Raw genomic sequence first — 24,796 nt, 5'->3', positions numbered from 1 at the left:
AGGTGCCCATCTCACTATTAAGACCAAAATGAAGGATTACTGCTTAAAAGACTGCCGACAAAGGTAGCTCTTGGGCATATCAATCAACAGGACACTATATAGTACTACCGTATTTATAATGAAGTAGATTTTCTTGGACTAATTTTAAGGGCAAAATTCAAGGTTGTTAACCCTTGGCTCATACTTCAATTTTATGGACTGCTATAAAATTTAATTCTGGATACTGTATGGTCCCCAAAGCTATTTTTTTGTGAAGTCTTCCTACCTTAGTGACACTTTCCTTTTACAATTTGCATGATACTAATCCTCTGACACCTTTCCAAACTCTTCAACCGGAAGGGGAGGAAAAAATGACTGTAACAAATGGTCTCAGAGAAACCTAAAGTGCTCTGTGAAGGATAGCTAGGTACAACCCCAGTTCTACAAAGATTACTTATGTGGGGAGTAGACCATTGACTTCAATGAGACTTGTCTCTTGAGTGATACTTACTTGATATAGCAGTTCAGCCACATCAGCACAAATTTAAGGGTACCCCCCTCGGCTCTGAGGAGAGCTCTCACACACCTGGAGGTAAACGTACGCTAAATCCTCTGCTGTCTGTGCTGCAGGAGCTTGTCAGTGCCGATGGTTCCCAGCCCTTGAGGCCTGCAGCAGTGGAAGACCAGTCAGCTTCACAGGGAGGACCTGGCCCAGCCTCATGGCAGTGTAGGCCCAGCCTCATGGCAGTGCGGGCAGGCACCCACAAAAACACACACAGTCCCAGACCAAGGCAATTCGTGGGCTGCCGGTAACTGTCTGGGGAGTTCCCTGTCCTCACAGCCCCACATGCCTCGCCTCAGAGCCGTTTCAGCCCTGTACAACCTTCCTCCACCTCACCGTGGCTCTGCCCTCAAAGGTGGCTCTCGAGGCACGGTTTCACGGGCTGCCTTCTGTGACTGGGAGGAGGTCCTGTGCAAGTTACTTTGGTGACAGGGCAAAAACGGTTAATACCCCTTGGGTTAAAATTTCAGAGTCTGATTCTGATTCCATTTATTTGGTGTTTATTCTGTGAGAACATCTATGACAACAAAAGGGCTAGTCTTTGTTGTACTTTATGTGAAGTGGTGCAAAATACATCTGGCATAAGCCAGGGTAATAAAGATCAAAATCTGATCTTTTACCTTCAATCACATGGTAAATTCTTCCTTTTTAAAACTATTATTAGTTGCATTCTTATTGGTAAAATGGAATAAATCTCAGTCTTGGGAGCTGCTGAATTTCAGTACTGCTGTGAGTGCAAAGTGCATCTCATTCAGAGAATTACCCACTGGGCTAGTGTTTGCAGTGCCTGTGAACTTTCTTATATGCTTTCCAGCAGAGAATTTCTTCTGTACAGAACAGTTTGAATTTTTCCCCACTGGGTCAGACTCGTTTAAAATCTTGAGTTCACAAACAGGTTTTATGAAAGGGTCATTTCTTCGAATGGAATATCTTTTTTTGTCTCTTAACACTGGTATCCATTGACTCCTCTTCTTGATGTCATGGACATGAAGCTTCAAAGAACAAGCCTTTAAAGAAGAAGCTGTCGTAGCTGTCCTCTCCCCCAGGGGTTCAGTCTGTCCTGCTAGGTAACAGGGCCAAAAAAATGGCATGAAGGGCAAGACTCATCACAGTGCCTCCTCGTAGAGTGTAAACCAGAAGCTGTGGTTGGGCTAAGATAGGAATGAACCAGACCAAAAGTGGGGCAACTGAATTGCTTCCAGCCATTAACAACATCTTACAGACAGCAAGGGCCAAAGGATTTTGGCAGTGATAGGGCTCTGGTTCATCTCTGCTTTAGTCCCCAGCTCACTGTTCATTTCTGATCCTGATGGAGACTTCATGCATGGGTTTCCCTGGACCACCATGATACCGAGAGGCACCACCACACTGCCTGTGCCCATGTTACCACTTCTCCACCTTTTGCCTGAACCTGAGCTGCTGTCATCTTTGGCTACAGAAGCTTTGAAATGTCAGTTGTGATCTAACCTTTTGTTTGATCTCCCACCATGCTTGATTTTCACAGGGAAACAGAGATTGCTCCACAATTTTGTGCCTTTTGTGCGTGTGCTTTAGCGTGGGCTATGCTAAGGATTCAGCAATATCTATATGCTGACACACACGCAGTATAGGCAGCTGGGTGCCCAGTACCGCTCCCACTCAAGTTAATAGCTAGCACTTAAGAAACACTGTTCGTGAAGATATATCCCCAGCACCACTAGCAACCTTCTCCTTCCTGAGCTGATGAATTCTCTGCATTCAGTATCAGGGGTGACTTCAATGACATTAGTGCACACAGCAACAATTATGCAGTATGATATAGCACGTGACACTGCGCTGGGACTTTCCACCACAGAGAGACCAAGCAGAGGTAACATAATCTTTTTTATTAATATTCTCTCTATTTCATGTTGTAAAGCTGAAAATAACTTGTCACGACTATACATGCTCATGTGCCTTTGTAACCAAAGCAACAGCTATTGATGCACGCTTTTCTTGCTAACTACTCCTCTGCCCCAGAGCTCACTCACATTAGCTCACAACTGTGAGCAAAATTTTCTGAGGAGGAAGGAAATAGATGGTGAACAGGACCATTTGTTTTTTACTTTTCCGAAGAAAGATTTTTAGAAGAGATTTGTCATTCTGTGCTTTGATCAGTTGGTCATATATATAATCTTCTGGTGTGTCATTGACTACTTTTGTTTCTTCATTATTTTTTTCATTGCTGGAAAAGGCTTTTCCTCCTCACAGCCTGCCTTCTACTTCTTTCATAGCTTCAAAACATCATACAGGCCACTCAAATCCTTCAACTGACTTCTTTTTTGGAAAAACTTCAGGCCCTTAATTCACATCTGTGAAGTTCTTTATTATTTATCCTACTTCTAAATCACTATTTTTCTCTCTTGATCTATTTCTCATGCTCAGAGCAGTCTTTATCTTGTATCTCCTTTGGTTTACTTCTCCTGATTTTGGTTTTATACTTTCCTTTGAACTCCTTCTATCCCTGACATCAACCGCCAAGAGCCCTATTTCTTCAACACTCTTCTTAAAGAATCCCCAAATCTCTCCCCTCCTCATTATTAACTCTTACGCGTTTCTTCTTCAGCAGTGATCTGTTCCCTGTGACTGTGTACCTCCTCTTAGACACACCACAAGGCTTGTACTGTCAGATTTTTAAGGCCAGATGGGCTCGTGCTGATGAATTATCTGACTTTCTGCATAAAAACGCCACAGAATTTTACCCAACCTTCATGCATCAGTGCCAAGAGAGGCAAAGCTGAGACTGTTTTTGAGAACATTATCAAATCCTCATTTAAATAGCTTAATAACAGAAGATTTACCACATCCCTTCTAAAAGGTGATGTATTACATGGATGGCCCCCATTTCTCCCTGTTTCTCCTCCCAAAACTGGGATCTTGTTCAGTCCACACTTCCAGCAATTTACATTACACATTCATCTCTGAAAGCATAAAGATCCTCTAGCACTTGTTATCTGCTCCCTGTATATGTACCTATGGATCATGATCAAGGCAGCTTTAAATATTCTTTTTGATTAGCTTTTTGATTAGCTTTCTTTGATTATCCCCTTTAAAGTAAATCATCTATTTCTGGAGTTTCTGTACAGTGATATGTAATACCTAATGCCCTGTGTTGTTTTTGAATATTAATACTTGCCTTCCATTCTGCTCTGAGATAAAGGTATAATGCTGATGAGAGCTGAAAAACTAATTTGCAATGTATAATATTATTCAGTAAGCTAGACCTTTCCTCTGTTGAGTATCTTTTAAAATATTTCATTCCGTGGATGGAAAATATACATTCCAAGTTAACATATAATCAGGTGGATGGACTTTTGTTCACAACTCACTATGGAATATGCACTGGATGATTTGTGTATTGTCTCTTAGATTAAAAATACTGAATTAGAATAAATATTAGAATAAATAGAATTCATCGCATGAAATAATAATGTGAAAGTTATTAAATGTATTATGGTAGATATTTGCAGTGGTAGCAGCAAGACAAAGTTTAAACCTACTTATTATTATTGTCAGGCAAGCTTCCTATTTATTGTTGGCAGTGATATTTCTCAGCTGGAACAGCAAATCAAACAATAGACTGGAGATATTTCATTCCGTAGAAAGAGTCCATCTCCAAACTGTCCAGTTCTATTCACACCTTTGTTAACTATTTCCACTGGCTAAAAACTGTGTGATATCTCTCAGGTGTTTCATTCCACAAGTAAAGATAGATCACTGCATACTACAATGTCACCAAATGCCTAACATTGTCAGACAAACTTTGCAAACATATTGGAAGTCACAGACTGATTTCACCAATATCTGATGCAGACGTCTTAGGATAACGTGAATATATTGCACAGCTTATGTACATCTCAGACCAAACACACTAGCACACTACAAATGTAATTGCTTTTGTTATTCCATTGTGAAAACCGTGTGGCCCATTTTACACTGAAGGCTCATATCTTGCATTCGCTACGCCCTTACACCCAAAGTTATTCCCATCCACCCAGAGTCTTACACTAACTGCTGTTGCACCAGCAGTGCATATGTTGCAGAAACTACAGAACCTCCAGACAGTATTTTAAGCTTCCAGGCTCGTGTCTGTACACCTCCATAACCATTTGTACTAAAAGCTTTATTTCCCTGACATAGCCTATGTGTATTTGCTACAGCGCAAATGGAGACCTTTAATTTGCATTGCAGTGAGCTGGGCTTTTAGCTTTAAAGATATCCAGGCCAACCCTAGCATTTCGGCCAAGATTGCAGCCATCATAGAGCTGCTCTTAGTACATTGACAAGACTGGACCTGTGCCTGCTGCGCAGGGTGCCAACAAACTTGTGTTCCTGAGAGTATTTCTGTCAGTTAAACTCAATGTCACAGAGGAAGCTTCCGTGCAATGGCTGACATGGAGGTTTGGGTACTCAGACATTTGTTTTGCTCTCATCAGGTGCTTCCAGTTCAAAAACCTGGGCTGCTGCAAGCACAGAGCAATTCACAGATCACACAAGAAAGCGAATGATAAAGAAGGCACCCAGCCCTGCAGGGTGGCTGAACACCTACACTGCAGCGATGAACGCTGTCAACTTCTTTAGAGCTCAGCTTTATCTCACACCTTGCAGGGTGACAATCTCAGGCAAGAACATTAAAAGAAGAAAGATCTCAGCAGCCAGAACGTCCTCCGCAGCCTCAGCCCGTGATGAGGCCCGTGAGCCATCCTGCATGCTCATGCTTGACCCATGTCTGCGATGGAGCATCAGGTTTCCAGGCTGGCAAAGGCACGGATGTTTTGCAGTCCTGCTACTGGGATGACTGATAGGAGCTGACAGGCAGCCTCTCTGGGCAGCCTGGCCATCATATCACTGAGAATATGCCTTTTTCATTCATTCTTGAGGCTATCTCAGCAGATCACGCTGTGCCACATTTCACTGCAGAAAAGTCCCTTCTTTAAATCAAATCTGGGGCAAAATCCCACTGAGTTCAATGACTATGATGTATACAGGCAGAATTAAGTGTCTAATATCTGTAAATGCTTATTGTCTCAGATGTTTGTGCAGTTTTTTGCTGCATTATGAATTAATTTTAATTTTCTCATTATAACATTTCTCTTTATAAAAAACAAGTGATCCTCCCTCTTCTGTATCAGTGGCCGTTTTGACGGACAACACTTGTCTTGTATCACTGAGCTTGACATTTTCTGGCGGAAAATCAGGATGTAATGATTGTCTTCGTATAGCACATCAGAAGAAGAAAAAGAATAAAAAAATAAAAATATTTTGGCCCATAAACAGAAAAATCAGTTCATTCTTAATGCTGCACTGGTATCCAGATGATCCAAGTGCATCTACTGACCACTTTCATGGATTCCCTGTGTTCCCTTTGTCTCATAGCTTAATCAACCTGCTAAAACTAAAATTGTTAATATTTTTCAGGGAAGAAAGGGCTTCATCCTATGTATGCCATTGCAGGGATTAAAGCCTTTCTGGCTTTCAAACATGCTGTTTGTAAGACATAACTCCCAAGCTGTAAAAAGCAGCTTCATTCTACTCTTAGGTACACAAGTTAAAATATGGAGTAATTGAAAACTAGATTGATAAGGCAAATAACATAAGAGAGAGTTTCTATCATGTTGATACAGATTTGAGAGCTTTCTATTGCTTTTGTTATTGCTGATATTTCCATTCCAGGAACAATTGTGCCTGTATAAAACCAAGGAATTTAACATTTTTCTTGTATTCTTTCTTCTTTAATAATATCTACCTCCATATATTTCCTACCTACTTCTATTTTTCTAGTGCCAGATCATTGAAGGTAGAATAACTGTTGCTTGAATCATACTTATATTTACAAGCTGAGAGAATTTACTAGTTTAAATGTCACAATTATTAAAACAGATAGATTAATTGTCTCTAATTTCAGGAAAGGTGGATTTATTTAATACCAGCTGAATGTAATAGGAAGTACATACCTTGCTCGTAGTTGGTAGCTGTTGAAATCCCAATATGAAGCAAAATATCAACCAATTAGAGCTTTAACTATTAACAGAGGGCCAGAAATTGTGCCTCAGAGAGATTCAACAAGAACAACCTAGCCAACAAAGCTCGGTGCCATTTAAAAAACCCACGGGGCAGCTCAAAAGTAGTGTGCATATCTGACAAACACAATTCTCTATTCATTCTAGTTTTTCCTGGGTTGCAAAGCAGACCTTAAGATTTACAAAAGAAACCTGAGAAATCAGTGTAGAAAACCAACCATTTTGAGCTGTTCTCAGGCCCTTATTGTTCCTTCAGGTTCCACAGGTCCTTAAGAAGTTACACATTCATTATCCTCTTCCCTTTCTTTTTACCCCATCTCCTTTCTTTGGGGAGATGAAGCTACACACAGGAGTTTGTGCTGTTCCCAGGATCATTATTGGTTATGTGGCTTTCCATTTGTGCACCTGCTCTTGAAGAACTACAGAGGACATCACACAAAAAGAGATAAAGTCACTTTTCAGAAACATCTCTATATACAGCCAACTTGTCTTCTACTAAATTAGCAGCCATTCAGCCACATAAAGTAGTTTGCCATTGCGATGACTCAAGCATGATTTTTCGCTGCCCCTTTGAACAGTGCTGTCCATTTTACAGGCTAACCACATCAGTCACCATCTCTGGCTGTCTGATTCATCTCTTCAAATTTAAGTTCCCAAAAGATGTTGAGCTCAGTGCTAGGAAGGACTGACATCTCCTTCTGCTAGTTTTTGTATTTTGGTTTCCTTTTTCTTTCCTTTCCATTCCTCTTTTTTTCCCTTTTCTTTTGCTAAAAGCCCTGGAAAGCCCCTACAGCAAATACCCCCACTTCTCCCAGGAGTGTTTTCTTGCCAGGACCACTCCCTGGCTCTCAAGCACATGCGTGAATCACTGGATCAATGCAGCATCCAGGTGTTAGCCCATGCCTCCAACTGCATTCGCATAAAGCTCTCGGTGAGGCTCAATCTTTAGGTCTGCCTGTCTCAGTTAAAGTCTCCCTGAGTCCAGGCTACAAAAGCTGTTCAAAACCCCTTCACACAGAAAGCTGCTGGCTAAACTGTGACCCATTCATGATACAGCAGGAGCCACAAGAAGCTGGTGAACGGCTTCTCCTGGCACTGGACAAGCAGTTCTGCTGCTCCGAGCACAGGGGCAGTGAGCCACCTAATTGGAATCAGGGTATCTCTCACCATGAAAACTCTCTTATCCTGAAGAAAGTGTCAGTATTAGCAAAGCTGTATAAAAGCTGTGGTTTTGTCCAATAGCTTCATGTAGAGGATAACAGGCACCTCCACAGGGGCTGTTCTTTGATTTTCACATCCACTACCCCGCTGCCCCTTTGCAGACTTGTGTCTGCCTGTGCCATAATGCCAAGGAAGCGTGTCTGCACAGCAGCTAGCTGGCTGGCCGAACGCTGCCTGTGCTGGACATCGCTTGTGCTGGCTATCAAAGGGCTCGCTCTGCTGGCCCTGCTCTGCCTCCACCCGCAGCACCCCAGCTGGAGCAGGGGCACATCGCCCAGGCCAGCTGCCAGCTCTGCAGGGAGGCTCTGAGCTGGAGCTCCCGGTGCAGACAGGCAAGATAGCCACTGGTGGCAACAAACCATCATTTGGGCAGTAACAGGGGCTCGCCTTGTCAGCATCTGGATCAGCCTGGTAAAGTAAATATCAGCTCTGTTTCTCTGGGCTCCCCACCATAGCAAAGAAAAACTGAAATCCTTCACATTTACCCCTATGCTGAGATGAAAATTTAAGAGCTCCAGCTGGTGGTGAGCGATATAAGAGCTGAGGACTCCTGCGGCACTTCACGTGTGTTAGGTCCTGAGATCGGACAGGCTCATGGGCAGAGATCTTCCTCAAACTGGAGTTGTATTTCCACATTCATCCACATTCATGCTCGGCCCCTGATTTCCCACCTGCCAGCATCACGGACAAGGAGTTTCAACAGCAGCCTCCAGCTTTTTCCATACTTTATGTGTTCTGGGATAGTTCCTTAATGAGCAATGATCTCTTTAGCAGGATATAAAGCATGGATTTCTTCTCTCTCAAAACATAAAGAGATACTTACTGGAAAATCAAACAGATCATGAAGCCTAAGGTAACCCATCTGCAATACGTCTGCCTCTGCCTTTCAGACCTCGGCAGCATACACAGGGCTATGGCTGTGGCACTCTGCAAATCCACTTTCAGAATGTACTGCATGCAAAATAGCTCACAGAGACTTAAATACGTTAATAACTTAAGAACCTAAATAAGCTGATATTTGATGTGACCTACATTAATGGGGAGGCATTACATGGCAGATAAGCAGAAAGTTCTCATCTATTGTATAATACATGATTTATTCATACCATAAACATATCGAGAAAAAGGATATGCTCTGGCATTCCCTCTACTTATTTTTCCCACAGAAAAAAAAAAATACTAATGTAAGAAGATCATGCTGGTGAGAAGATATTCATATCACAACAGCAACAGACTTAGTGGCAGGGCTGCCAGATACTGCTTTATGGTTGGAAAGATATAGAGAAAAGCGCATAGGTTGCACCACAGTGCACCCATAATTCTAACTACCAGCCTAAGAGTGGAAGCAGTTCGTAGAAGAGGCTAATGGCTTTACCCTGACTGATATCATTGCATTAATAAAAATCATCAATAAAAGCATCAATTCCTGCTGTAATGTAAATGAGACAGTAGCAGAGTATGCACTGCAGCTGCAAGATAAGGCACTAGAAAGATATCTAAATTTTTGGTTAATTCTAGATGTCAAGATAATTGGATTTTCCAAATTAAACCTTTCTGTATTTAAAGAGGATTAAGGTTAGGGACTGTAGCAGAGACAGCTACTGTCACTGTTACAAAGAATTTGCTGCTACAGTGCCATTTCTCTTTTTCTATGCTTTGTCTGCTCTAAGCAGGCAAAATGGCAAAAGCTTCATAAAGTGTTGAAGTAGTTACATCATTTGCAATCACAAGGATTGGCATGGGAAAGCATTGTTTCTTATGCATCTACCTATTTGTGTTATGAGCTCTTAAGAGAATTTTAGTGGGTATTGAAGGGACAATATAAGATTGTTTAGGCTAAAGCTTAGCTTTTATTAAAAGGCCTGTGAAATTTAACATTACTAAATACGGTAGAGTATAAGGATATTGCAGAACCAATTGCTCAGAGAAGAGGGCTACGTGATGTTGGGTCAAATATATGCTTAAACTCTTGCTCAAAGCTTTTTTTTTTTTTCTTTAGGAATGTCTTCTGACTCTTTAATCTCATGATAGCAATATACATCCCTCAAACCTTGTGAATGCTTCTGTTTCATGAAAGAATTAACTGGTATTTTAATAGAAGTGCTGACAATATAAATACTCCTTGAGACACTTTGTCTCCAGATGGTTTCTCAGCAGAAGTTCTCTGATTCCCCACACTTCCAAAACAGGGATATAAACCTCCTGACATAACAGAGAGTGAGTCAGTCCCGCAAGTACAAAAAGAAATCTTCCCTATCATCAGATTATTCTGCAGTGTCTTCTGAAGAGACTTCTTGCATCTTCACTGAAGCAATAGATGCTGTCCACTGCTGAGGTAAACCAGCACATTTGGTGGACTCATGTCAAGCATAGTCCTTCCATTGCTGACCGTTGTGAGAGGAGCTCCTTCTGGTTTAATGTCTTCTCAAGGCCTTTATTTTTTCTGACCCTGCTGGAGTTAAGTCTGGAGTGTAACAGCATGTGATGAGATATCACTGCAGATTCCACTTGCAAGATATGCCAAAAAAAATTATCTTTCTTTATCAACTTCATCAGTTTACCTGCTGTCCCCATTCTTACCTGCCATCCCCAGGCTCTCAAAGAGCCTGGCACTTCACCACCACATGGTCAGAACAGCAAAGTTCTCCCTGATGTATCTGAGGGGACATCGCAGAGATGGCCCTTTCCTTCACGTTGAAAGACACCAAAACACATGCAAATGGGAAAAAACAGTTGTCCTATCCTCTCTCCAAGGGCTCTGTTCAAAGCCCATTGGAGCTCTTGCAAATATCTCCAAAGTTTGGCTGCATCTTGAATAACTGCACTGTGTACGATATGACAGACAATGTTCTACAGGCAGTACCATTTCCTGGACACGATGCCAGATACTCATCCGTGGGTACGGACTTCAGTGCATAAAGGCTTAAGGAGCAAAGTCCATAGGGATTTCATCATATAAAGTTTTCTGCTCCAAAGTTTTTATGGGCTAAAGTTTTATGTCCTTAAAGTCTTTAGCCCATAAAAATCCAAGAGGATAATAAAACAAATAGCATCTATGTCCAGGGTCTTATGTCCAGGGTATTATGCTCTTGGGTAATAATAATACCTTCAGTAGCAGTATTGACCAGAAACTGCAGATCTATTTTTTTTTTCCCTTTGGCTGACATTTTGCCATTGCTGCCCTCTGAGCTAGTCAGTATTTGCATGCGGTACAGAGCAGCCATGGGTACACAGTATTGCAAAGACATTATAGGTGTGACTTTGAACTGGTCTTGAGGGTGACAGAGGCAAAAGTGAAGTTTGCAGACAAATACCAGTAAAAATATTCCCCAAATCCTGCAGAATACAGACCTTGTCTGGCCCAACCACTCAAAGTTTCATCTCACTGCGTCACTCCATATATTTTATGTCTGAAATGTATGGATACACCCAAAATCACATTCACACACTCATATTCATCCAGATTAGAAAATGGCTGCCAAACTAGCCAGAATACACAACAAAACAAAGGAGCAAGAGAGGACTTGTCAATAAAACACCAAACTAATCCCATTCTGATAATTTCTGCAATCTGGGAGATCCATACACTTTGTTAAAGATATATATAGAGATATATATTATCACAGAATCATAGAATCATTTAGGTTGATAAAGACTTTTAAGATCACCACTAAAGCATGGTCCTTAGTGCCATGTACACACGTCTTCTCTCATCTTTTTCTGATCACCTCTGTTAAACTTGTGTTATTATTGTCTCTATTAACCCCATTCATGCTTTTGCTGAGACAAAATAACTAAGTCTTACAGCTTTTCCAGTTTCCAGAAAGGACTGTCCATGTCAGGAAGACTAAATCTTTGTTAGCAACAGACACAGCCAAAGCAGAGCTCAATTTGGTCTTACAGAAACCCCAACCCAGGAGGAATCACAGCTGAACCTCGCTTGCACTGATCAATAGAGAGTGCAGAGTTTCAGGCTGGTGGCTCCTCCAGGGAGCTCCAACGCCAGTTCATTGGGGTCCACTGAGTGTGAAATCCATGTCCCCGAATAAAGCCAGCACAATGCATCATTTGAGTCATTTTTAAGGGATGACAAGGTTCATAAGCTTCGTGTTGCCCTCCGCACAGGAGTGAATTTTACTCTTAATGCAAATGGTGTTTGAATGCAATATTTTAAGACTAATATTCCGTATAGACACAGTGTTTGATTCATGCCAACCCAAGGGGTAATATGAATGCTTAGTATTGTTTAACCAGCTCCCAAGGACTGAATAAAACCCTCAGATGAAAGATGTGACCTTCAGAGAGCATAGAATCACTTTTTCTTTTCATCTAAAAGATAATTTATCTAATACTTTTCTCCTCATTGAAGACATAGGCTTGCTGCACTGAAAACTGTTTACAAATGTTCTTTCTCCATTAAATTGATTTTCTGAGTATAGATAGGCAGTGTTTTCTGGAACTAATTTAAATTCTCTTCTAATTAATATTCAAGACCAAAATATGTTATCTTTGCATGACTGTGCAATTATTAAAGGCAAAATATCATCTGTGAAAGTAATTATTTTCCTTTCTTTTTTTTTTTCCTTTAACTAGCTGTTAACCAACATGAAACATATCATTTCTTTCACTTTAGGCTATGATTGAAGAAGCCATCACTAGAGAAGAATCTTTTTCGGTCATGTACACACCATTTGTGAAAAAAATCAAGGTTGACAAAACTGACAAGATAAAGGACACATTTGCTAAAAAGCACCCTGACTATGTGGAGCACATATATACAGGTAAGAGCAGATTTCATATGCTGTTAAGCACTGCATACTGTTTGCCTGTGTGTGGCTGACTTAAAAGGAGCTTGAGAGAGTCTGGAGCTTGAGTCTTTAAATGTCTGCACTTCTGTGGGGGAAAATTAACTTCTGAGATTTGCTGTATGATTGTACATGATTTAGGTAATCAAATCAGTACTTAGGCAAAGCACAGACTTTACACTGTAAATCCCCACAAAGACTATTTTTATCCATGAAGCCTCGTGTTCCAGTTGTTGAATTTCATTATTGCAAGAGCTCTTTTGTTCAGAGGCACTTTTGCAGTGTCTTGTGGCAACAGCGAGGCCCAGGTTCATTCCCATCTCTCTGGCTTCCCATCAGTAACTGGCCCCGAAGCAGGCCTTTTGTTTTCCAAAAATATCCACCTTTCTGTGAGCACTAGTGAAGGGATTGTCACCTTTGGGAGCGTTTCAGCTGCAGGTATGGGAATAGGTTTCCTTTGGGCTGTTGAAGACAAATAGTGTCCAGCGTTAACATGGGCTTCGAGGGGCCTGTTGTCTCCCGGAGGACTGAAGTCAAGTAGCATCTCCTGGAGTAAGCAGACATTTAAATTCTGGTGACCACAGCTTTATTTCAAGAGGAATGGGCATGACGTTTTGCCAGAGGAGAGGCAGGAGGATAAAAGGCATTTCCTACACCATTAACCTGGTGACTTGGAACGTGGTTGACTCTGATAAAACTTGGCTCAGTTGGTGGTTGAGAAACATAAGAGGAAATGTACGTTTCCCAGGTCAAATTCTGGGTGGTCTCTGTCTTCATCACACCAACGAGACCTGTAGCTCACTCCTCGTGGCCGCTTCCCGCGGGGCGGTTCGAAGAGCTGCCATATGCCGGCTCCCCACGAGAATTACACCGGGGTCGGAGCCAACGGCAGCACCTGCTGAGCCCACCACTCTGCAGAATACGGCTTCCAGAACAGCACACATTGCACCTCTGGGGAGAAACAGAACATCTGTCTGAATTCAAGTGGGAACTTGAATTTTTTTTATTTGCAGCTTTTTTAACACAAAGCTGCAAATATTTAACACAAGTAAACTTGGCTTGTTCATTTCATTTTCCTTTAGAAAACCAGTATAAAACTAGATCGTGTTTTGCAAGTTGCAGAGCACCCATGCATTGGTTTTCTGGCAGTAATTTGGGGATTTTTTGAAGAGGAAAAATGGGACTTATTTATCATGGAAGTTGTAAAGTCCCTGTCTACCATTTACTTGCTGATGTGACTTTGTGGAGAGTTTCCAGGGACAAAAGTATTGGCATTAAAGGGAGCATAAAATAAAACTCCCTGAATCTGATTTGAAAAAAAGATAAATTCAGATTTCACATAACTCCCTCAATTTATAGCAAGGGTGAGACTTTCAAAAGCACATAAGCAGCAAAAGCGTGCAAGTGTTGCACTGAAATTCAGTTGTGTTCATAAATTACAGGATGTTTCTGAAATGTCACCAGGCATTTTCTCACTTCTAACCAAGAAAGAAAAGGAGGAAAGAATGAAAGGATGAAAGGGCTTGGTCCTGTAGCACTTCAATCAATTATAAAACAGATTGAATAGAGCCAGGTCTGCACTCAAGGGTGTTCGTTTACAAAAATCGGTAGGTTAAAAGAATTGCTTCAATCCTATGCAAGTTTCTCTGAGTGCAGGCCCTGGAATCACTAGTTTCTAGGAATTAAATGGGATAGCCAAGATCATAATTGTGCATAATGTGTTTCTGCTTCTAGCAATGCAAAAGGAAAAAAAAAAAAAAAAAAAAGAAAAAAAAAAAGAAAGAAAGAAAGAAAAAAAAAATGGATGTCAGGGTTCTGAGACTGCAGTGTGTGGGAGGTGCTGACTGAGAGCCCCAGGGGCTGCCACACAGTTTTTATGATGGTCCTCATGCGGGCAGGAGTCTCCTGACCTCCCTCTTCTGTGTCCTGGAAACCCTCTCAGAGAGAACTTTTCTTGGCCTTTACACTGAGGTAACTTACAAGGGTATTACCTGAAGTCAACTGAAGTAGTAGTGGTTTCTTAGCTTATCTATCCAGACCTATCCCCCAAAAAAATAAAAAAAAAATAAAATAAAAAAAAAAACAAGGAACAAGTTGTACCCGTTGTAGGTGATTGTAGGTGTTGTACTACCAAGCATTCAATCTGCAGGTCCATATCTCACATAGGTGAAATTACAAGTATGAGCTAATCCCCCTTTTAACAGTGGGTTTGAAATACCAGGCACATCACGAACATGTTATTTTAAATAACCTTCCCGTTCCGTAGCAATCACTCATCCAACTTTAGTCCACGTTCTGCTATAATGCAAGGACTGAATTGATTTCAAAGTTTTCCTTATTGCCAAGGAAGAGAAGCAGACACACATTTAAATACAAGCGCACAATGCAGTTTGTTTCAAAATTGAGAATCCATCAGAAGCCGAGCATGCTGCAAGGGAAATATCAGGTCCACTCGCTTTGATTTATGTACGGGTAAGTCCAGGGAGCTCTGAAGGGGGTTCTCCATTTGTCACTGTGACCGCACAGCCTGGCATCTTAAAAGCAGAGCTCACTGAAAACAGAGCACTCCTTTGTGAAAAGTGACACTGACATTCAATCTAGGTTTATTTTTTGCAGGGGAAGGAGAGGAAGGAAAGGGCTGGTCTAGTTCCCCAAGCAAAGCTGGTTTATGCAATTTCTCTGAGCATCTGTCCTCACTCAGGTCAGGGCAGCCAGATATGCTGGCTTTTCAGCAGGGGCATCAGAAACTTTGGACGAGCCACAGCACAAACATAGCCTGGGACTATGGTGGCGGTGATGGTAAAGCCCACAGCTGTAGAAAATCAAACGTCATAAATTCAGGGAACTTCAGCTTGTTTCACAGTTTAAAAAAAAAAGGATCTTACATTCATGAAGAGTTGAATTATTAATGCATTGGATGATCAGCACTGAAAAGAGTAATAACAGAAAGAACCTGTCTTATCCTATGTATCAGCAAAATTTAAGTTGCTGATGGAACAGGTTGCAAAGTCCAGAATTTCAAAACCCACTGACAGCTGGATAGGTTTTTTTGGTCACCTTTGTTTTGGCAATCTTTTTGGATTACATTTCATTCCTTCTTAGACTTCCTGTATCTTCCTCCAAAAAAAGGTAGCACCTATTGCAACTGAAAAGAAATATAGCAACGGAAATTATTTTCATTTTCATATTCCAGATCCTCATGGACTTCATATTTTGCCACAGACAACTGAGTGGTCTTCTCCTCCTTCCCAGCAGTACTTACTAACTCTGGGCTTCAGAAACAAACACATTGGAAAAATATTGGAAAAGCTGTCAAGTAGAAAACTGCCAATCTTTTCAGGTACGCCAACTTGCTTAATCGATGTGATAGCTCAGGGGTGACCTCCTCAATCCTTGCTGAATGAGGGGGACCAGGGATCTCTCAGGACCCATTTATCTGTGCCTGAATCTCTGACTCCATCAGAATCCTGTAGTTTACCCATCATCCTGATAGATCCTCTATGCAAAATGTACATGAAAAAACAGTACACAGTTTGTGATTTCATTTCTTAGACCAGAAAGCACCTTTCAGTCCTATCACTGAAGAAGAATCAAGAAGACATTGGGAGACTGTTGGGAAAAAGATCGTGCCAGTCATGGATTTTATAAGAAGCACCAAATTAACAGTGGGTATAAACTTCACTTAATGTTTTCTCATGTGTGTGGCAGCAGAAGTCAGTGTGCATGTGAAAGATGTTTGCTTTTTGGTGGGTAGGTCATTTTGCTCATACTCCAGAAATGCTCAGCTAATTGTGCTAGGAATAGAGATCAGTTGGGTTTTAGGTACTTTTTAAAAGAAGCCGTAATTGTTTAAGTGTACCCAGTTTAAAATCACTTTGCATACAATTTTCTCAAACCCTTATGGCCTATTATATCCCTACTTCACATAACCACCAAAACTACTCTGTATATTTAATACCCATAATACTCTACACTTATCACAAGGCTCTCCATCAAGAGTTAATAATTGCTACTTGAAGTATTTCTAGTGATTTAGATCCTGATCCCTATGTAGTAAAGTATGTGAAATAACCTTCAAATCTGTTGCAAACATATTGAAGGTATATTAGTTAATTCTAGTCCATACTTTCTGCAATAATGTACACAGCTTTTTAGCACCATGGCTTTTGATTAGCACAAAAGGTCAAAAATCAAATTTGCATGTAGACTAGACTGTTTTAATTCAATTCTTAAATTATTCTCCTGAAAATAAGTGGAAGAAGCCTCTCCTCCCCAGATTGTAAATGCTAATGTTAATGCTTTTTCCCTAGCAATAACAGTTTTTTTAGTTTTCTGTATGTTGAAGGAATCGGAGCCATTTCCTCATCAGGGGTGTCTTAGCAAATCACAGGATTTATATTCTTAGGCTTTGATACCAGATAGGAGGTTGACAAAAACTGCTACTTAGCAACTCCTAGCAAGGAAGAAACATTAGCTAGATATTTGGGGGATCTATGTCTCCTTTATTCTCGGAGAGCAGCTGCTGAAACAGTAAGTGCTTGAACTCACAGGCTTAGTGGGAGGTAAAGGTGCTTAGTGCTTTGCCAAAATGGGCACTCATAAAGCATCTTCTTCAGTGTGAGGCAGGTGGAGCAGGCTGAGGGCACACATCCACTAGGAATCACACAGGTGCTTCTTTCTTATTCTTTCCTGAAGCCATGCGATGCTTCCCTTGGATGACCAAAAGCCCGGGTTATTGATGTGCAGGCTGGTAGGAAAAGCATCTTTGGGAAAGTAAAATATCTGCTATTGCCATGTGCATTGCACTTCAACATCTACAAAGCTAGGGGAATACACAAATAGTGGACTGGATACTGGGTACAGAATAAAACCCTGGTCCTTATCAAAGCTCCTGTAAAACTCCAGGGTTTGTTTGTCTGTTTGTGTGGTTTATGGCCCCACAGTTCTTTCTTTTGGTATAATGTAGAGCTTTCAGATATGAGGTGCCAGTATTGCAGTTATTCAGTCTCTAAAGAATATCAGGAAGAGAAAAAAATCTGAAAAGTGATATGTTTTAGATTCCCTAAAACTATCCTATTCTATAAATGAATTTGGAGGAACAGGACCACATGGTTTGAACAGAGACACATGGTATCTGGCATCCAGGGTATAGGGAAAAGAAAAACTTTCGTAAGAGATGAGAGCAGAGAGGTATGCTGGGATTGCTCAAGCCAGTCCCCACTAGCTGTATAAATTTACACTGCTCCTACACAGTAATATTTTCTACCAGCTCTGGACGCCACCTCAGACATCTAAATATTCCTGCTGAAACAGAAGAAGGTTCCCAAAAATACAGGGTGAAATCCCATCATCACAAGCCAGCAGCAAACTTGCCTTCTTTTCAAGGAGGTCAGCATAGCAGCCAGGTGGTTCGGGCAAGGTCTGCCCAAGGCAGAACAGGGTAATAGGTCTGAACCGTGCTCCAACAGATTTATAACCAGTCACCAGGGCACCAGCATGGGAGCTTGGAGAGAGAAGAGAAAAACCCCAAGACAGAAAAGATCATCACTGAGTTAGAACAAACAGCTGCCAATTCCACATCCATTATTGGTAGGAACATATTCACTATCCCTTCAGTTTTCGTAGCACTGAAATAGTCTGGGCAAGACAGAACCTCTGACCCAAAGAGTAAAATGACAAAGCGAATTATACCTGATAATGCAGATAGGCACAGAGCCAGAACTGCTCTGCTACTGGTGATTAAAATCTCTTTATGGACCTGGCAGAGATTTAGCCACTTTTGCTTCCTTGAGAGTATTCCAAAATTTTCTTCAAGCTAGAAATATGATTCCACCAGCTATCCGTCACACAAACTAAATTTAAAACTTCTGCAAGACAAACCTCAGATACAGGGATTAGTATTACAACTCACTTTAAGACAATAAGGGAATGTGTTTATTTTTAATTTTCCTTTCTACCCTCTTCTTCATTTGCAAATGTGCAATCCAAAATGCTTGTCCTAATCAGATATTTTTTTTTCACAGAAGCATCTCAGTGCTAAAGCAGAGCTTATTAAGCAATGGCAACACACTTAATATAAGTCAGTTCTGCCACCTCAGTTTTGCAGCTACACAGCTTACAGTTAATTATATGATTTGTACACGCGCCACTGTTGGTAGGACATGAAGCTAATGATTAAAAAAAGCAGAGCATTTTTCACTTGCCCTCTCATCTTCATAAAGAACAGCCAGTCCCATTTAACTCAAAAGGACATTTATGTATTGCAAAACAAGGGCAGTGAGAGAGGACACAGCAGTCTGGCCCCTGTGTACTGTCTGCTGCGGGTGGTAAAACCCCACAAGCCACAGCTGCCCAGAAACACAGACCATGACAGAAAGGTTATTTTATTTGCCTTAAAAAAAAGGTATCAGTCAGACTTGCAGCTACTGTTATTGCAACCAAGATTACCAGCAATGACAAGTAGTTATTCTATCAAGTGATTTCACTGGGGTAATTTCTGCTGCTTTGTGCGCACCAAGTTTGCCTTTCTCCTCCTGTAGTCCCGTGTCGGTGGCACATGATGCTACTTTACAGGAGAAACAGTGGCCAGAGGGGCTTATTAGACTGCTCATCTCATAAAGGTGAGCAAAACCTACCATATGATTCACAGCATGATGTGTACACTTACAGATCTCACTGTTTTGATGTCTATTTTTTAATAGAAGGAAAGTGTTTACTACATTCAGATTTCAGCATACATATTTTCTGGAGCATACCAAGGGCATTAAAGAAACATGATGATGGATTTTCCTGCTTGTTATTGCAATACACTACCGAGCTGTTTGCAAGGCAGAACCTCATTCAGATTTTGAGCTGAAAAGTAGCAGTAAAGATGCCAGAATTGTCAAGAACTACTGGGGACACCCCAGACCTTTGCAAAGTGGTGCACTTAAAGATGATAGTAACACACGCCACATGTGTTGGATATGACAGATGCTGCTTTAAATCTAGGCTGACCAGCCACTTCGCTTTGCTTTTTCTTTATCATTCCTGGTACTCAGGAATTCAACTTTATGAATAGAAGTGGCATAAGCGATGACTCCTTTTTTTTTTAGGAACAGATTAAAGCAAAAGGTGGAGCTTGCATCCCAAAATTCTCAGTACACGAAGGGACACATTATTAAATGAGCCAACTCTTTCTCACCAAAGAAATTTTTTGAGAAACATTTAAGTTTGCTCTTTACTTAACCTTCACTGCACCTTCCTGAGCTGGTTTCAGCTTCATCTGATTGCTTGGCCACTTTATAATTTTTTTACTGCAGCTTAGTAGCCCCTTGAATTCTGCTATACTTCATGTAATTCTCATCATGTGGTTCAGTTCCCTGTGGAATATTTTCTCCTGATAGCAGTTATTTACTGTCTCTTTCCACATTTTTCATTGTCACTGAAAGACCACCACTGACAATGTTCAACTTTCTCTAGTACCCCTTTTTTAAAACAAAACAAAAACAAAAACTGATGTTGGTTATTTATTTATTTACTTCCAACCTAATATAAACTTAAATAGTATCACTATGTCCACAGAGTACCTGTTGGCACAGGTGCCCAGTTTGTTTCCTATAGCTATGTGATGTGCTCTCATATTTTTCTGGGGAGTCAAGTAAGGAAAAAAATTTTTTCTTTTTGCTTTTACTTTCTTAATCATTGGAGAAGCCCCCCAACAGACACATCATGGTGAGAGAGGATTTCTACCTGCTTTTGCAGCTGATGACTCAATATGCTTATTTCTCAATGCTTACACAAAATGTTTTGGGTGGATTTCAAGAATAGCAGGGAAAAACCTTTTGCTGTATCTAAAATGTTGTTTGTCTATTTTATGTTGATAAGAGCCCTCTTTCTCTATCTCATTAACTGATTGCTTCTCCTTATTTTAATGTGCACAGCTGTCTCTGGAGACACAGCTATCTGGCTTTCACACACCGATGATTAGTTGGAGACAGGGCTCCATTTTCTTCCTTGCTCTATTGCTATACTAACTAGACTGTGTCAGACTTACAATTTCACATATCAGAGATCACAGAAATCCTTTTCCTTCCTAATGTATCCAACGACTGCTAGGTCAGACCCACAGAAAAGGACTTTTGAAGTGATAAAAATAGTTTGTAAGCAAGTTGTCTTGGTCTCCACTCTTAGAGATGGGTCAACAGAAGTTCATAGGAAGGTAGGACCGGAACAGCTCTCCTGACTCCTCAAGTCAAATCACCTCCTATTATACATCCTTGTGTCACATAATATCCTGCTCATAAATTGAGTAAAATCTGCCTTAGAACTAGCTGGGCTTTCTGATATTTCTATTCTTGCTGTAGCACACCGAAGACCTTCGACCTGAATTATAAGCAGCTTAATTGCCACCCCGGTATTACTTGTACCTATTTATACACAATGGTCCTTCTGTTATCATCTTTTATCCCCCCTTCCCTTTTCAGTTGTTTACTCTCTTTAGAATTTAGCCCTCCATTATGTTTATTGAGAAAAATAATAAGCTCTTGGCATTTTCATTAATAGACTAATCAAACCACACTTCTCTCAAAAGAGGTATCTTCTACTGTGCTGGCATCTCTGCTCCGTGATACTTGGGTTTAAATTAACCTCTCCAAACACAGCTGACTGGAGCTATCTGCAATACTGAAAGAACTGCTGACCAGAGCTCCTCTTCCCTGTGCAGCGTCTGGCGCTAATGGAAATTCATTGGCTCAGTTCTTCCTTTCTCAGTTGCTTTCATATCTGGACCTCATAGATTATAGCTGAATTCCTGACAGCAGTCTCCAAAGTATGGTCTTTTATTTTATATTACTTTACAATTATGCTATATATTATATTAAAAGGGATAAAAATGCTTCCATAAATAAAGGAAGAAAAGTATTGCTATTAAATACTCAAATTTTATATAAGAATGATGTTCTTAGTCATTTTGGTAATGATTTCTATAACCACTTGATGCTTTCCCAGTGCAAATTTCTGCAAAACCAAAATCAAGATCAGATCAAAAATTCGAGATTCTTTGTCAAGAGAAGTTGATCTTAAAGGCAGGACACTATTTGGGGGAAAATAAATTTAATTCAATTCCATTTGCCCTGCTCACTGTACAATGGGACCTAGAATCAGCTACCTGGGAACCAAAGCGTATGTAAATGGCAGCATCAACACGCCACCATATGGTACTGCCAGAACAAAGGTCTGCTAAAAATACTAGAAGTGTTTTTGAAAATCTATGCCAATACTTGCAATTTCAGGCACTTAAATACATTCACAACCCTGATTAGATGAATGGAAATTTCACTCAGAATGGCTGAGCATTCAGATAAGCAATGGCTACATTTTGTCAAGAATCTAGGCCAAATTGCTTTTGAAAATCTCAGTAGGGTGCTCATTTGCATTTTTGGCATCAGAACACTTTTGAAAATATGGTAGTAGGGCTGCCATCCATCAAACGCTTCAGCAGGTGCTGAGATTTTATGCAAGCACTTGGCTGAGTTTCTGTATGCACATACTTAAAATTTACCACGTGCCTGGAGGATCAGAGACCACCTCTGCAGGTTTTAGCTCCTCAAGGTTGTATATTTGAAAACTATGGATTTCCCTAGTCTGCAAACAAACCATAGGCTTAGCCATTGCATGGTTTCCTCAACCTCTTTACTGAAACTTTAAAAGCAATCCATAAAAGTCAGATAATATTTAACTGAGGGGATTATTGAAAAGCCATTTCCAAATGAGAAAATTGCATTCATGTTTGTTATCTGCTCTCTCCCTTTCACATATATTATGACTACATATTTATTTTTCTAGTATGACTAGAGAGATTGTGGAAAGAAAGTATTTTTCTCCTCTATAAAGATTGTCAAAAGCATTATCTTAAAGGTGCTGGATGCCATATTGCTTATAGTATTACCAGCGTAAATATATATGAAGATAAGCCTCAAGGCATAAGACTCAAAGGATAAGTGTGTTTTCTGTGACTCTCCTCTAACCCACTTGCTTTTCCTGAGAGAACAGGACAATTTCTGTGCGTGTTCACGTGTGATAGAGAAGTTGCATTACGCCAGCATCCTCGGCCGGTTGCAGCAAGTCACGGAACAGTCCCAGGTGATTAATCAAGCGATGGCTGAGCTAGCATCCATTCCCTATCTGCAGGACATCAGTCAGCAGGATGCTGAACTGGTGAGCATTCATTTCTAATCCTTGTTTTGGCTTTTGCAGGCAGGAAGGTAGGGAGGGAAGGGTTGGGGCAGAGTGCTACGCTGCAATTTTCTCTGGAAGTAATTTTTTTGAATGTGTGGACCTGAAGTAGTTTTAAAATCCTGCTGCAGTGCCTTGTCTGAGATGCTAATCACCTGCAAGGATGACTTTTACAGAACCAGCATGACTCATCTGTAGGCATATTTTTAAAACCTCTTCTTTTCCCCCAAACCTGCCCAAATCAGTCTGGGAAAATGATTGCAATTATTCAGATTGTGCTACGTTAAGATACCTAACATCAGAAGCCACCTGCAGCAAAGCAGGCCAAATCTGGTTAAAGCATAAGACAGGGGAGAAAGGAGGAAAAAAGACTTTTGTTCCCAGCTCCATCTACAACTTTCTCCCTGGCTCTGAACAAAGCAGGCTCTCCCCTTGTAAAGTGAGGGCAGTGATGCAAGCAGGGCTGTGGCAAGACCGGGGTCATTACCAGCATGATAACGCATCAATAACCTGCAACTAGAAAGTGCTGCAAGTGCATGGTTATTCTTCCACAAGGCTGCTCGGTTTCCTGACATGGAGGGATGGAGCTCATGTTCAGGCACATTTTACACATTTCAGCCTGGCCAGAAACAACAACAAAAAAAAATCCTTCCCGCAGTGCCCACATGTAAATGCAGCCAGGTTTTGATGAGCTGACTTTGGTCCTCTAAAGGCTCTCAGTTTTCCCAAAGCCAGCCCCTAGACATATATGTCTGTGGCCCTGCAGAGCTCTGGGGATGGCGAGCAGCGGCCTGCAGCTGCTGCAAGGGCCTGCTAGGCCGTGAGGTCTGGGCTCCAGAGAAAGGAAAGCCACATGGCAAAGAGACTGTGTTACAAGGAGATATTCTCCTTTTGATGCAAGTTTGCCAGTATTAAACTTCAGCGGGCCCACATTTCAAGGCTGACTAAAGGGTCTGGAGTTATTGGTACATATTTCAGTTATAGGTTTTCTCCAGGGTGCAATATTTTCAGTACATCACCAGCTAGATGCAAGCTATTACACTGCTGCCTGTATCTTGTCATGTAGTAATCACGAGCCTGACCTCCCTGGAAACCTTTCTGAGGAAGGCTGCAGGCCAGCCGAGGCAAAGGTCCTCGGCCTGTCGGGGCAGGACTGGGCAGAGTGAGGGTGCCTCCTGGAGGATTTCAGTGAGAGGCTCGAAATCTTTCAGCAAAGCACACGCTTTGTTTACTGAGCCCAAGGTAAAAATGTCTTTTAAAAGAAAAAGGCAGAAAATGTCTACCAGCTATTCTGTCCGGAGCATTAAAATGCATTAATTCAGCATTCATTTTTTTTCCCTTTGTCTTGTCATCCTCTTGTAAACTATATCTTTGGTCTGTGTATGCAAATGGAGGCTCAGACACCATGTAGCTGGAATATTTTAGGGAACTTCAGGCATCGCACTGTTAAGAAACACATCTGCAAGCACAAAATGTGCAGATTGGCTTCACTGGGGAGTAATTAATGGCCCTTGCCCTTCCTGGTGCCATGAGGGACTGCACCGAGCTCAGGACATTGCTGCCCACCGCTGGGCCTGCTCATCTGAACCATCCCACAGTGAGCAAAAGATCGAAAATCCCCTGTTGCTCCTGGGCACCGTTCTTCTCCCTCCACTGGGCTGTGGGCAGGAGGAAGCACTGGTAGGACTGGGCTATACTGGTGGGCCCTGGCAGCCTGCAACTGCCTGTGGCCACAGGCAGCACCCGCACCCCTTCATCTGTTTCTCGCTCCTCAGCTGTCTTTCTAGGAGGTATCTAAATAGTTTTAAAGGTATTTTTTTCATGAAGAAGACTCGTCTGGCCAAATTCTAATCTCACTTGTGCTAATAAAAATTTAAAGTAATTCCTCTGAGGTCATTCTAACTTTACATTGGAAAGGTGAGATAAGGCTTTATGACCTAGGAAGGCAGTTAAATTGTGTTGTTGGAGAATGCTAA

At 41.3% G+C, this 24,796-nt stretch overlaps 1 protein-coding gene and 1 long non-coding RNA gene across 2 annotated transcripts in view; one reads left to right on the top strand and one right to left on the bottom strand.

Annotated features, from left to right (window-relative positions):
* The window catches only part of SPATA16 (spermatogenesis associated 16), a 78,698-nt gene that overhangs the window by 39,034 nt on the left and 14,868 nt on the right, over positions 1-24,796 (top strand). Inside the window, exons 6-9 of the mRNA XM_068692489.1 lie at positions 12,434-12,581; positions 15,799-15,945; positions 16,158-16,270; positions 22,638-22,802. Coding sequence (XP_068548590.1) covers positions 12,434-12,581; positions 15,799-15,945; positions 16,158-16,270; positions 22,638-22,802 — 573 coding nt within the window. The remainder of the gene's footprint in view (positions 1-12,433; positions 12,582-15,798; positions 15,946-16,157; positions 16,271-22,637; positions 22,803-24,796) is intronic.
* LOC137861289 (uncharacterized) overlaps positions 11,737-24,796 on the bottom strand; it is a 33,684-nt gene continuing 20,624 nt past the window's right edge. Inside the window, exon 2 of the long non-coding RNA XR_011099518.1 lies at positions 11,737-13,556. This is a non-coding gene — a long non-coding RNA (uncharacterized lncRNA). The remainder of the gene's footprint in view (positions 13,557-24,796) is intronic.

The sequence above is a fragment of the Anas acuta genome, chromosome 9 (genome assembly GCF_963932015.1).
Source record: "Anas acuta chromosome 9, bAnaAcu1.1, whole genome shotgun sequence".
Lineage (NCBI taxonomy): Eukaryota > Metazoa > Chordata > Aves > Anseriformes > Anatidae > Anas > Anas acuta.
This window is presented reverse-complemented; position numbering and strand designations above follow the sequence as displayed.